Source organism: Tenrec ecaudatus, chromosome 8 (genome assembly GCF_050624435.1).
Source record: "Tenrec ecaudatus isolate mTenEca1 chromosome 8, mTenEca1.hap1, whole genome shotgun sequence".
Classification (NCBI taxonomy): domain Eukaryota; kingdom Metazoa; phylum Chordata; class Mammalia; order Afrosoricida; family Tenrecidae; genus Tenrec; species Tenrec ecaudatus.
Window position 1 is genome coordinate 81,943,959 of NC_134537.1, and position 15,551 is coordinate 81,959,509.

The following is a 15,551-nucleotide window of genomic DNA, read 5'->3' on the forward strand; positions in this document are numbered from 1 at the left end:
TGACCAACTTTCCCATGCCTATGAGGTAAATGAAAATACCGTGGCTTGAGAGTGACATCCTTGCTCTTCAACTCGTAAAAGAGGTCTGTGCAGCAGATTTGCCCAATGCAAAATAACTGCTGCTGTCATGAGCACTGAAACTAAGGCAGATCTACTACAACAAACTAAAAGAGGTCCACATAAATGGAAGGTGTAATATTGTGAGCATATCGATTATAATATGAATAATCTATGTCATTCCAATCTAGATGCCAGCATCATTTTTAAAAGTGTTAAAACTAATCACTGACTTTATATGGAAAGGAAAGAGACCCATGATGAGCAAAGCTACTAGAGATGAAGAACAAAGAAGTCTCCTGTTTCATGACCTCAAAACCTCCTCCACAGGCACGGTTGTAAAAGAACCTGGTCCTAGTATAATGAAAGATAAATAGTCGAAAGGACAGAATAGAGAACCTAGAAACAAGCTCACTCAGCTACAGACCACTGGTTTTTGACCAAGGAGTGAAATGCATTAAATAAAGAAGAGCTAGTCTCTATCACAAATGGTGCTGGCAAACCTGGCTTTCCATTTGAAGCAGAGTAAAATAACTCCCACACCTTATGCCACATACATTAATGAACGAAACATGGATTCAAGACCTACATGTAAATCCTGGAAAGATCATCAATGTAAAAATAAGGACAAATGCAAGGGCCCTAATATGGCATAAATACACTACCCAACATAATGAACACACAAAACAGAAGACAAAATCGACGACTTAAGCCTTCTAAAAACAAGACACTTATGTACTTCAAAAGCCTTAATCAAAAGAGTATAATGAGCATCCACAGACTGGGGGTGGGGGAGTGAGGAGGGAGAGGACTGGCAATGATATATTGGATAAAGGGCTAATTTCTAAATCTATATAAAAGTGTAATACTTCTACAAGAAAAATAAGAAAAATCTAATTAAAAAATGAGCAGAGGACATGAATAGTTCACTAAAGAAGACATCCAGGCAGCCAATAAAGATGTGAGAACTGCTCATAATCATTAGTTACTGAAGAGATGCAATGATCAAAATACTGGCGTTGGTAACACAAAGTTAACACAGAAAACAAATGCACAGAAATTGCGACTCTAGCCCACGGCTAGTGGGACTGCAAAAAACTACCACCAATCTGGAAAGCAGTACGGCACTTTCTCAAAAAAACTGGGACTCGAAATACCATCGGACCCAGCAATTACTCTACTTGGTTTTACCTAAAATAAACAGTGAGCACACCCATGTTCATGGCAGTATTCACAATAGCAAGAAGATGAAAACAAAACAATCTAGATGTCCATCGGTGGAGAGACTTCGATGGTTATCCTGGGGTAAGGAGCGGGAGGGAGAGGCAAGGAGAAGCAAGCAGCAGGCTAGAAAACAGACAGATGTAATCTGCATAATGGGAAAGATAATATTCTACAAGATGAAGAAGGCAAAAAAAAGGTGGGGGAAGGGGCAGGGCAAGTACTGTGAAGTTTGATAAGTTGTTGACTACAAAACAGATGATCTGAAATATTTATGTTTTTGTCATGGTCTTAGAGAAAAATGGTCTAAAATATTTCAATGGTATTAATGTTTGATTTCTATTTCAAATTTTTTAATGTGCTGTAACATTTTGCCTAAGAAACAAAAATTTTCAGTAATTTTTTCCTACTGTATTAGTGCTGTGAAGCAAATTTTCTGTATGTAATGACATAAAGGCTCTGGTTCCATATTGGTACAGGCCAAAATATAGCTACTATCCATCTGTATGTGACTACTTGGCACTTGAAATGTGTCTGAGAAACTAAATTTAAAATTTTATTTAACTTTAAATAATATAAAACAAATAACTTTAAATAATATCAATAGCTCCATGTGCTAAGGAGCTACCACAATGGACTGCAGTCCTAGAGGATTATAGGTCTCTCCTATCAGCAGAATTTGACAAGCTTACCCTACAACGAATATGGAAATTCAAGGAACCTAGAATAACCAAAAGGAGCCCTAGCAGCGTAATATTGATGATCTGGGCTGCTAAGTGTGAGGTCGCCAGTTCAAAACTACCAGCACTCCACAGGAAAAAGATGAGACTTTCTCCTTCCATAAAGAGTTAGTTTTGGAAAACAACAAGGGCAGTTCTACCTTGTCCTGTAGGGTCACTGTGACTTGATGGCAGAGAGAGTTTAAGAGTAACCAAAACAAAGTTGAAAAAGAAGGGAAGCACTTATATTTTCAGGTTCTAAAACTTATTACGAAGCTACCAAGACTGTGTGATAGTGGCACATGGCTAGAAATATAGAGTAATAGGATAGTATTAATAGTTCAGGAACAACCACCTATAAAAACTTACTCCAAATGTATCTCAGATCTAATCTTCAGACCTAAACACATACAACTCTTAGAAGAAAACAGAGAGATAAATGGGTGAGAAATGGATAAAATGTGGTACTGCCACAAAATGGGATACTTTGGGGCAATAAAAGTGACAGTAGTATTAATACAATCACTAATGCAGAAGATTTTTGAAAATCCTATGCTGAGTGAAAGCAAGCTATAAAAAACCCACATGTTGTATGATTCCATTTATGTGAAATGTCCAGAATATGCAAAACTGCATACAGAGCAAACAGACTAGCGGTTGCATAGGGCAGGGTGAGGGATGGGGAAATGGGAATGATTGCCAGTGGATATGAAAGGAGTCTTGTGTGGAGGGTGCAATACAGAAGCCTACTATTAATATTTGCATAACTCTGTGAATATACTAGAATACATTACGGATTTTAAATAAGTTCATGGAATTGCAAGTGAATTAGGCTGTTACTACATTTTTTTCTTTTGAGCTAAATCCCAATCTTTATGTAAACACAAAAGTTACAGGGTTTTCTTTAATTATTTTATTTACATAGTTATAAAGTCAAAACAAGTCCAGCTTTTATCCTATCCCCTCTAACCTAATTTTTCTCTTTTTAGTAACCATTTTGTTTATGAATCAGTCACTTATCTTAAAATAAATTATAAGCACATATGTAAATGATGACAAATTAAACAGTTGAATCTGCTCTTTAAAAACCACATCCCGGAGAGACATTCTTTATTCCCCTACATGCTGAGTAGTGTTCTATTGTATATGTACCATATTTTGTTTATTCATCCATCTGTTTATGGATGTTTACATTGTTTCTACTTCCTGGTTATTATGAAAAGTGCTTGCATGAACACTGGCTTACAGATGTGTTCACTGCCAATTGTGGGGGGGAGATTGAAGGACTTTCTTCCCATCTTTGTGTGCTTCGATCGCATAGCCGTGCTTACGTTAAAATCACCAGTCAGTAAGCCTGGGTATCCTGCATGGAAGGCAAAAATTCTACCACTGAACCTCTGCTGCTCTCCTTTACATGTGAGGGGGAATAGCAAACTGCAGATATTTTGTCTAATTTGTAGCTTTACTTTGATCACAATATTTCTCTCCTAAACTTTTCCATTTAATTCTGTAGAATCATATTTATAAATCCCTCCCATTACTGCTCTTGAGTTGTTACCATCATCGAGAAATCTCCTCTATTTCCAGGTAGAAAGGACTCATTACTGTATATACTGGAGTATAAGCCTACCTGAATATAAGCCGAGGCACCTAGTTTTACCACAAAAACGGCATTGAGAATGTGCGGAGAACCTCGGCTTGCACACGAGACAGATACGGCACATCTCTTTATTTCCATGTATTCAGTATTTTCATTCACTTGGAAGTTATCTGGTATACACTGTGAGGAACAACACCTTTTTTACTTTATTTTATATTACCATATCTGAGTGAGACTCACACTGTTAGATTACAAACTGTGCATATGCATTCATTCACAAAAGATGTTTACATTTTTATAAACATTGGAATTAGTCACAGGTAAGATAGCTATACAAAAGATAACTAATTTCTATATTATGTAAAACATTTATTACTTGAAATTAAAGTTAAAAAGGAAAAATTAGGACTAAATATGAGCCTTATACATGGTGAGTTCTCAATATCTTTTTAAGTGAATTTAATCATACAGTGATTCTGTAGCTTATTCTACTTTCTAGCTGTTGAGATTAAATTCTGAGTTCCAGTAGTAATATCACCATTAGTAATGCCATCTGTTTTTTAATTAAGTCTTTTTCACAATGACATTATATGACAAATATATACTGACATCTTCATGGAAAAAATGTGGACAGTTATAATAACACAATTAGAACTTATGACCATTACAAATGAATACCAAGGGTTGTTTAAAACCTGAAGGAAAATACACAATAGTATGAATAATTCAGATCATGTATTAATTTAATTTTCCTCTGTTGTATGATGAAGGGATGCTTTAATGTGCTCTTAAGAAATTTTCAAATAAATCACAATTTCCAGATGAGAAAAGTAGAGCAGATTTTAAATGTCAGGTCACTAGGACAATAAAGTCTCACTCTGTCACTTTAACTACTCAAGCATATAATCATTCATTATCTAATAAATGATTTCCACTCTTATCTATAATACAGACTATATAAGGAAGGGAAGAGATGATTAACCTCAATGGAAAACTTATATAGTCTCATTGAGACCACTGGATCAAACCTTCTCCTCAAGCAAAGTTTTGCATTTTAATTCAATCAAAAGAACAAAACATAGTCTGAATTCCAACATTTAAAATATCCTTCTCTAACTTTCAGGTAGAGATGGTAATGAGCTGGCAAATAAGTTGGGAAGAGAAATGGCAAAAGTCCTACCTAACATACAAGGGACCTTCAACAAGTTTGTGAAAAATTGCCATAATCTTTTAGTTCCATTTTATCCATGAATTTTTTTAAGTCCCCCTGAACACTTCAATACTAGCTACAGAAATACTAGCTACAATACTAGCTACTAACACTTCAATACTAGCAACACTTCAATACTAGCCATTTAGAGATATGGCAGCTATAGTTGAGAGTTTGAGAAATACACAATGCTGATGAATGGCAAAGCTAAGACTAGGTTTCAGGTCTTTTGAGTCAAACGCTCATCCATATACCATTCTGTTAGTCAAACAAGTAGAATAATATAAAGTTGGCTCAATGTAAATATGTATTTCAGTTTGGTGGTTAATCCTAGTTTTAAACTTTCTATTCTATGAGTTCATAAGAACACTTGTGAGGATGACACAGTACCAGGCAGTGCATCGTTCTGTAGTACACAGGGTCATTATGAGTTAGAAGCACCCACCTCACCTAACAACAACAACATTCTACTAGTTAAATTACTGAGACATTTCAGTATGGAAATTTTATTTCACCTCTAGCTATTCCCCCCACCTCTGCATTTAATCTTAAGAAACAAAAATGTTTCTAATGAAAAACTGTCCACTAAGATAAAATTCTATGACATCACTTATAGTTTGACTAAAAGGGTAATTAAACTACAGAATCTACACTAAATATATTTAGCACTTTACAATCATACGCAATTCATTGTATGCCATTTCAGCTGGGAAGACTGAAGCTAAGGTTAAATTTTAATTGAAAAATCATGGAGTATTTATAGGTCTACTGTTCTACTATGCTGAATTCATTGGAATATTTATCAAGTCAAAGTCAAAACAAGTACAGTATATCCTCAAGTATAACCTGACCTGAATATCAGCCGAGGCACCTAATTTTGCCACAAAAACTGCATTAAAAATGTGCTGCTGAAAAAACAGCTTATACTCGAGGATATACGGTATTTCTAAATCTAACATTATGGATGTAAGCTAATTGAGACCAAATTCCTTTACTGAAGAAAGCTGTCTTAGTGAATTCCTATATAAATAATTTCTCTAAAACTTAATACAAATATATAAACTAAAAATATTTCTTCCACATCAATCACTAAACAACAAATACTGTATGATTTCAAAAACATGACGAGAACAGCCTACTGCAGAGAGACTAGAGTTGAACAGTTACTAGGGGTGGAAACAAGAGGGTGAAAAAGATAAGCACTACGTTTCTGTTTATAGTGTGATCAGAAATTAGCAATAGAGATTTGTCATAGTTACAATTTGTTTTATTGAATAACATACATGAAAAATTATTGAATTGGTAAGCACAAATTTTATCTGTATTTTTAAAACAAAAATTTAAATAATCTTATATAGCTCTTAAATTCCTAAGGCCACGATGACAAATTATCTTGATGGAAGACTTTCCCACAAAGTTTTCTAAGCTTCATGGGGAGCAAATAAACAGCTCTTTCCCCTGGAGCTGTGGGACAGGTTTGAGTGGCTGTGCCACCGGGGCTCTTTAGAGATTAGCTTCTGATTTCGTGTGCTGTTGAATTAATCCGGACCCATGGCAACACTGTAAAACAGAGTAGATTTGCCCCATAGGATTTCCAAGGCCTTAATCTTTACAGGATAAGATCACCAGGTCATTTCTTTCATGGAGCGATTGGTGGGTTTGAACTATCGATCTTTTGGTTAGCAGCTGGGTGCTTAACGACTTTACATAAGAAGCCCTTAACTGCAGTTTTAAAAATAGTGAACACTGAGATCACCTTTACTTCAGTCATATAAGAAGGCTTCAAAGAGTTCATGAGAAAATGGAAATAAGAGATAATGGAATTGTGCAAGATTCACAGGCTCTCAACAAAGACATGAGAAACTAGATGAAAACAGATATGGGATGATACTCCTGCTTCAAAGGAAAGGTTGAGAGCAAAGAAGTGAAGACCACTAGAAGAGAAGAAGCTGAACAGAAACAGGCAGAAAGAAGACAGCTCAGAGACGTGCTGGCAGTGCAGCTCTCCGGAACCTGTGCAAGCAGGAAGGGAGGTAGCAGTCTATCCTTCACCAGTGTTCCTCCCTTGGGCCCCACACCCCCTGATGACCAGAAGTAAAGCCAGGCTCACCCTCCCTAACCCAGTGGTGGGTGACATCCCTGCCCCTGCTTCTAGCTCTGCCTCAGGGCCAAGCTGCGCCTTTGTGGAACGGGCACTGAGTACATCCCCTTGAGTCTGCAGGTACATGAACTCCCGTCATCAGACCAGGAAAACACAATGCTAGAAGCCTGGTCATCTGTAGGTAGACAAGAACTCTTTTTAGCACCAGCCACTGTGTCCCAGCTGCCTTCTGGGCGCCCCGCCAAAAATCCCATCTGGGAACAAGCACCATAATCAGCCATCATCTGAGTAGAAACAAAGGACTTTCTAGATCAGATACCCTGGTCTCAGACAACAAACAGTCGGCCAGGAGCTCCACCTAGGACAGAGAACTCCCCTGCTCTCCCACCTGGGGAACTCTTCTGGCCGACAGAGGGCGCTAACCAATACTGAGTGCGCGGCCCTTCCCTACAATTTTCCTTGTTTTTTTTTTTCTTTCCTTTCTTTTTGATTCTTTCTCAGCTTTCGGCTGCTTCTCTTTTCTTCTTTCTTTTTGCTCAGTTTATTATTATTATTTTAATAATTCACTTTTCTTTTTCTAAGTATATATTTTCTTTCTTTCCCTTCATTTTAATTTTCCTTTCTCTTTTATTATTAGTTTTTCCTTGATGCTTTCCTGTTTAGGTTTTTCCTTTATTATTATTAGTATTTTTGGCTGTTGTTTGTTTTTGGTTTTTCTTGTACCACTGGCCCAGTCACACCTGTAACACCTGCAGTCCCATATACTGAGTTAAGGGCCACAACCTGATCCTGTACAGCAGCCAACACCTGACAAAACCACCCTCAACTACACACACTCATTCTTTATCACACACACTAGATATAAGTCATGAGTGCCTAACCACACACCGGCATACAATATCAACATACCACACTTTGAAACAAGAGACCATTTCAGTTAATATGAATAAGCAAGAAAAGGTGGCACAAACAAGTAGCCAAAGCAGAAATCCAAAAGAGCTTTTTTTAGAAATATATGCATTGCAATTTGATTAATCCTACTTGATTAGGAATTTAAAAGAAGGGTATTTAGATTCCTTCAACAGACTGAGAGTAAGATCGATGAAAAGTAAGGAAAACGCAGAAAAATCTTTTTAAAAATTCAGGAAAGTACTAAAGGAACAAACTGAAAATTAATTAATTAAGAAAAGATGGCATGCATTCAAAATGAACGAACTCCCAACAGGACAGGCCCCAAAAGAAAATCACCAAGACACAATCACACCTTCTGAAACAAATGCAAGGAAAGAATCCTGAGAGCAGCTCAAGAAAAATACAAAAGTTACTTACAAAGAAGAACCAATAATATTGAGCTCTGATTTCTCAGAAGAAACCATACAAACATGAAAGAAAAAAAATTGCCAATCAAGAACTGTATACCCAGCAATACTGTCCCACACATATGACAGAGAGTTTACGACATTTTCAGAAAACTAAAATTAAAGGAATTTTGTAAATACCAGACAAATCTCACAAGAAATACTAAAAGAAGTGCTCACACATAACACCACTAATAGCAGACAGCAATGTGAATTCAATATATATGACAACACTACCCAAAAGTCAACCCAGACACAAGTCTCCAGGGTAAAACATACCTCCAAGGCTGAAAATAGGGATCCGTAAATTTTAATTATTAATGAAGACAATTATAGAGTAAACAGAGGGAACAGTGTAGTTATAGAACTTTCAAATGGAGAGGAAGTCAAATGGATTTCAAGAACTTGGAGGAGAGGGAGGGCAGCATGCAACAGGAGGGAGGTAGGCAAAGAGTGATGGAGGCACAGGAGGGCCCTGGGAGGAGTGCCAGAGTTAATGGCAACAGAGGCAAATACATTTATATACACAATCCTGCAAAAATGTGGTCTCTGAGTATAAGTGGAAGGACACACTGCCCCCGTTCCCCTGAGAGGACTGCTTGGGTGCAAAGACCATGAGTAAACCTTGAGTGTGTAACTGCATGTTCCAGGAACTTGGTGCAAACGCTGAAGGATAAGAAGATTCCGTGCTGAAAACAAAAAGAACTCGGTCAGGTCAAAATGTGCTTGCATACAAGAATGTTGGTTAGCCATACGAAAATGCATGTTAGTTAGAGCACGTTTGTTAATTACGAACCATCTTGAGGTTGAAGTATTGTGCCCTGCATAGGAACATCTGTGAATTTTCTCCTTTGGTGCGCTAATAAAAACAGGTCAGAAGAGAAACTCGCTGGAGGGTCCCTTCTCCCTTTCCCTCATGACTCAATCTGGAGGCCTGAGCGGTTCTTCAGCACATCTCAGCCACCTCCCAACTGAGATGAGTGATTTAGGGGAAAAAAAGCATTAAGAGACTCAAAGAGATGACAAACACAGCAAACAAGCAATGGCTCCATGAAAGGGGGAGAAAACCAGCTGGGCTGGGGAAACAACTCAGGGGGTTGGGAAGTAATGCAATGTTCATTTTTCACGCTGGGTGGGTTTAATACCACTATTCTTTTATCTTACATGTGTTCTATAGACAATTTTGTATATTCTCAGTATTTAATTAAAGCACTTAAAAGAACACACACATACCCACAATATCTGTTTATTTACTGAATGAGAGTGACATGGGTGAGTTCGATGTTCACACTACATTGAGAGTCTGTGTCGACTTTGTATGAAACGGGGCACAGAAGCTATGGAAATCAAAAAGGCAATGGAAATGATGCCTCAATTACATTTCGTTTGTGTTTCAGGAAATTATATAATCTCTAATGATTCCATGAGTCGTTGAGTAGCATACATGGTAAAGCTCCTGTCTACTAACCAAAAGGTTGGTGGTTCAAAACCTACAGGCATTTCATGCATGGCAATTGACTTCCACATACATGTCACAGCTTTGAAAACACTGTGAAACAGTTCTTTTGTGCACACGTGAGGTTGCCAGAAGTCAGAATCAATTGGACAGCAACTAAGAGCAACAACAATTCAAAAACAGCAGACTGCAAAAGGGTAATTATTCTATCCAATCTCTCATAGCAAGTATATGGCAGAATCATGGTGTAAATCGAATTGATGTGTCTGTTCCAGTTACTCCACCTAGCTCTTTGAGAATTCTCCTCATTGCTTCTCAGACCCTGTCAGCAGGAATCTCATCATTTCTTTACTGCTGAAGTCCCAACATTCAGGTAGTGCTTGGTATACAGTAGGTGCTAGGTATAATCTTTGGTCTCAGGTTGTTCCTTCTATAAATCAGCATGAGTATAACTCTTCGATGGATTATTGAATTGTACCTTCTAAAGCAAAATGTACAGAAATGGCAATAGAGGGTTTGCTATACAGATGTTTAATTTACCCCAAATATTTTTACATATTGTAATAATGTATTGCAATCATGGCTGCACTGTGTATGTGATACTGTTACAGTTATCTTCCTACCAATGTCATGTAAACTTTCAAGTGAAATATGCTCTCACTATACATATTATACATGTAATATACAAATATAAATATGAGGTACCCTAAAAAAAAATCCGGAATTGTGCTGGACAAAGCAGAGCTTTTGTAGTATTTTTTGCACTGGGTGAGCATCAAGCAACTCACTCTGAGTTAGTGCACCCAGGGGCATCACCTGGGAAGGTTCTCTCTGGTCACAGTGAATGTTTTTGTAAAAGCAGTTTCACTAGAACCTTGTTTTTGTTTTGTTTTTCCACACCTGCGTCAGTGGTTCCTTTGAAGATAGAACCTCATTTTTTTTTTGTGATAGTTAATTTAAGAGAACAGTGTGCAGCTGTGAAATTTTGTTTCCTGCATGGGTAAAAAAGCTGCAGAAACAGATGCGATGTTGAACATACCTTACAAGGATAGCACTATGGGAAAAAAGCAAGTGTTTTCTACATTTCAAAAAGGGTGAAATGTCAACTGATGACAAACCTTGTTCTGGATGTCCATCAACTTCCTGAATGCATGAAAATGTCGACTTGTAGTACATTTGGAGTTCATTCCACCAGGTCAGACTGTTAATTAAGCTTTCTATTTAGAGGTTCCTAAAAGACTGTGTAACAGTGTATGAAAAAAAAGCTCTGATTTGTGGCAAATGGGAGACTGGTTTTGCCACCACGACAAATGTACCTGCTCATGCAGCCATCTCAGTGTGCCAGTTTTTGGCAAAAATCAACCTGACTCTCTTGTCCCACATACCTTACTCCATGCAACTTTGTTTCCACAAATGAAGGACATGAAAGGACAGAGATTTGAGGACATCAAAGAGGTGAAGAAAAAAGCAAGACAGGTACTGTCAGCCATTCTAGCAATGAGTTTGAAAAATGTTTCCAAGAATACAATAGCTGATTTGACAAATGTATTAAGTGTAATGGAGAGTACATTGAAGGTGTTAGGATTACTTGGTAAAAAAAATTTAAATACATAACTTTGAAAAAAACCTTCCTTTTTTGGGGGGCTGGGTACCCCCTTAGATGTGTTTCTGAGTCAGAATCAAACCAATGGCAGTGATTATGAGTACTATGTACATTTACGTCTCTGTGGACATGTAGTAATTATATTTGTCTATCAACAATGCTATGAACACATAAATAGATATAATTTATAAGATAAATATGATCGCCATTTTATACCAACAAAAATTTTACATGACCTTTTTGAAGTCCTTTTATATAGTGTTAATAACAGTCTAAGATGCTTTACAGATGAAATCTACACCCCAAATTATTAAAAATTAAGCCTGTCTAAAACAATTCAAAGTTTATCTCTTTTCTATGTTTGAGAAATTTACTTTTATTTGGGGGGTAGAAATTTCTTATAGAAAAAGAAGAAAAATGTACCTTTCCATGACAGCCAGGCATTCCTTTCGCCAGGTAAATCGACTGCCCCGCCTTAGTCGGAAGGTTCCGGATGTGGCAGAGACAGGGGGAGGTGTTTGTCTCCACTCTGGGTCCTCCATTGGAATAGGAGCAGGTCTCATACTTAGTGTCGCCCCTGAAATAAAAAAGGAAATTTTTAGCAAATAGTTCAAAATTTCTTAAAACCAATATTATGAAATGTATGAAGACCAATATGCTTATGTCCTTCCATTGAAACTTGCAGGTTTAGTACATTTGATATTTATATATTTTTAAATTATTTGGCTAAAATAGACACTAAAGTTATTTCACAGATTCTTCCTTAAAAATCTTTCATTTATAACATATTTAAAAGATGTTATTTTATTTCAACAATGTCAGTTATCTTTTATATTTACTTTTTGAATCTTTGAAATCACAAAATCTGTCTCCTTATATAAACGGGGAGTATGGTCTTTGGCTTATTGACAACTTAATGAATGTACCTTCCTTTGAAAAAGCTTCTCTTGAAATTCCTTTATGACAGTTTTAATCATTTTGAACAATAGCTTCCTCTGTTCAGAACCTTTCTTTATTACTGAAAGGACTTTGTGTTCCTGTGCACAGGAATCTCTTAAAGACTACGTGGGGGTAGGAGAGCAACAAAATACCTCAGTTACAAGGTCTTTAAAAAGTCTCGATTGCAGGACCAAAGGTAAGAACTGGCATGCATTTAGTCTTCTAGCTAAACCTGTGGATACAATACTGTTTTCTATTACTTCTTTAATGCAACAAATTTCAATAAAAAATTCTGCAATTTGGGCTAAAATTTTACTAATTCACCCTTGCCTTTTCTCAGATAGCTTGAACGAATCATGCAATTATCCATTCACTTTACATTACTAAACCTCTAGGAATAAAATGGATAAAGTAATGCTGTTTTTGACCACGAGAGGCTTGTCGCAAAGAACTTTCCTAAAACTTGGTAAGCCTTCAGAGTTTGATCCCTGACTCCTCACTCTTCTTTTATTCCATACATGGTTATATCCACCATGTATGGAATGCTTTCCAAAGCACAACTTTTATTACCATACATACTTGAGCATAAGCTGATCCAGCTATCAGCCAAGGCACCTAATTTACCACAAAAACTGCATTAAAAATGTCCTGAAAAACTCGTCATATACACGAGTATATACGGTATGTCACTTCAGTGATAAAAAGCCTCTTAAAAATTCGCATACCCTGTGGAATAAAATGGAAACTCTTAACAGCCTTAGAAAGATAGGTTAGGAAGTTGGGTATTTTATGTATATATTAATACAGATTTCTTCATAATTGGAATCAAATGTTATTGTACCTTGCAATAAATAACACCAAGAGTTTGGCTTCTCCAATATAGGCAAATCTATTTAAATATCCTCTCCCTTTACCCAATATTTTTACTAATTCTAATTTTCTCATCAAAACCACCTATTTGGCCAGTTTTTCTCATCCAGGTAAATGGCATCCTTATTCTTCAAACTGTTCATCCCCAGATGTGATTCATCTTAGACTTCTGTTTTTCCCAATACTAGATGTACAATCCACACACAAATCTTGTCAGTTTTATTTTCAATACTAGCAGTCCCTATATTACGAACATAGGATTTTTAAGGACAATGACTACATGCCTCTTGTTATGAAATTTAAACCCCCACTTTGAAATGACTGGGTGAACCTCAATTCACTTTTTTTTTTTTAATCACAAGCACCTTTGGGTGGTGCTCATTCAGCTTTTAAATAATTACAAAAGCATCAAGACATTTCTAACATTAAAGCAATAAGGCTAAATAAGAACCATATGTACATGCTCTAACTTGCCTACAAATCCTTAAAGAAACAGTAAAGAATTGAACTCATTCAAACTCAAGGATGAGCTGTGCTGTAGATCTAGCATCAGACCAATTTTTATTACGTTCACTGACACCACTTTAGAACAAGTCAACATCAATTCTCGTGATCATAACTTCCTGCGATAGGTTCCAAAGTTGGCTGTTCATAGGAAGTCATACCTCCTTGTAAAGTCTGGGCTGTTCCTGTGACATGTTTTTGGTTAGGGAAAAGTGACGTGTAACTTTCGAGGTTAGCTAGTAAGATGTTCTGAATCTTTGCTAGCGATTGAACACAATCTCTGGAGAAAGCTGAAGATAATTCTGACAAGCCTAAGACTATAATGTTGTATACAACCCCAATGAAATAACAGATGCTCTGCCAGCACGCAACTGCTCTGGAGCCAGACATTTGCTCGCGTGAAAATGCCTGCCAGCCTCACAGATAGACGCGGAGAACTGTGGCACCAAGCCAGCAAAGAACTACCCGTAGACCAGCGGTTCTCCACCTTCCTCATGCCGCAACCTTTCAACACAGGTCCGCATGGTGTGGTGACCCCCCAACCATAAAATTATTTTATTGCTACTTCATAACTGTCATTTTGCTACTGTTATGAATCAGGCGACCTCTATGAAAGGATCGTTTGACCCCCAAAGAGGTCACGACCCACAGGTTGAGAACTGCTGCTATGAGACATACAGTCCTAGTAAAGCTACATGGTAGCCGGTCTCCAAGGAGTTCCCCTCACCATCCCTGTATGCCAGTGGTTCTCAACCTGCTAAGGCCACAACCCTTTAATATATTCTCCTCATGTTGTGGTGACCCCACAACCATAATATTATTTTCATTGCTACTTGATAACTGTAATTTTGCTACTGTTATGAATTGTAATGTAAATATCTGATGTGCAGGATATATTTTCATTGTAACCAACTGAACATAATTAAACATAATTAAAGCATAGTGATTAATCACAAAACAATATATAATTATATTGTGACTTACGTGTTTTCCAATGGTCTTAGGTGACCCCTGTGAAAAGATCGTGCAACCCCATAGAGGTCGTGACCTACAGGTTGAGAGCCTGTGCTATCTGTCCTAGTAGTCCCACCCTGGCTGGTTTTGTTTTCCCATGCTGTATCAGGATCAGTCTGTGTGGCCAATGGCATACGGCAGAAGAGATGGCGTGTCACTTCTAGGATTAGGTTTAAAATGAGACTGTGGAGGTCTATTTGGATTGCTTTCTTTCTTTTGGGTCGCATGTGGGGAAAACCAGCTGCCATGTTGTGAGAACATTCAAGCTAGGCCCCAATGCTGAGCAACTGATTCTGTCTGCCAGTACTCATGTGAGTGAGCCTGCACTTGGACCAGCCAGCCCCACTAAGGGTCATCTTGGTCGACAGTTTGACTACCCCAGGAAGAGATTGGATCCAGAATTATCAGACTAAGGCACTTCTGGATTCCAGACTCACATAACCTGTAAGAATAAATGTCATTTTAGGTTATTAAATTGTGAGATAATTTGTTATATGACTATACTCATATAAGCCTACCTTGTTTTACTGTACTTGGCTTTATATTATACGCCAAATGCAATGTCATAGAGGGGATGCCAATTCATAGAGACCCTATAGGTCAGGGTAGAACTGCCTCTTTCGGTTTCTGAGACTATCACTCTTTATGGACATAGAAAGCCCCATCTTTCTACAAAATAAAGTCTATTGGAGATATTTTCCAACAACATGTGCTCATTTTGTGTTTCTGTGGTGCACTTTGGTAACTTCCACAATACTTCAAACTTTCATAATGCTAGTCCACAATTAGTAGACTATACTTTAGTATAAACATAACTACTATATGCTCTGCGGGGAAAAACATGTAACTCACTTTATTGTGATATTTTCTCTATTGTGAATAAGATAAGTTGCCATATC

General features: G+C 37.3%; 1 protein-coding gene across 11 annotated transcripts in view; it reads right to left on the minus strand.

Moving 5' to 3' along the window:
* HMBOX1 (homeobox containing 1) overlaps positions 1–15,551 on the minus strand; it is a 193,228-nt gene that overhangs the window by 30,333 nt on the left and 147,344 nt on the right. For all 11 annotated transcript variants that reach the window (XR_012785738.1, XR_012785737.1, XR_012785736.1 and 8 more), the window contains one exon: positions 11,749–11,902. Coding sequence is in view for 8 of the 11 variants with exons in the window: in XM_075556451.1 (XP_075412566.1) it covers positions 11,749–11,902 (154 nt within the window). In the remaining 3 variants the exon portion in view is untranslated. The remainder of the gene's footprint in view (positions 1–11,748; positions 11,903–15,551) is intronic.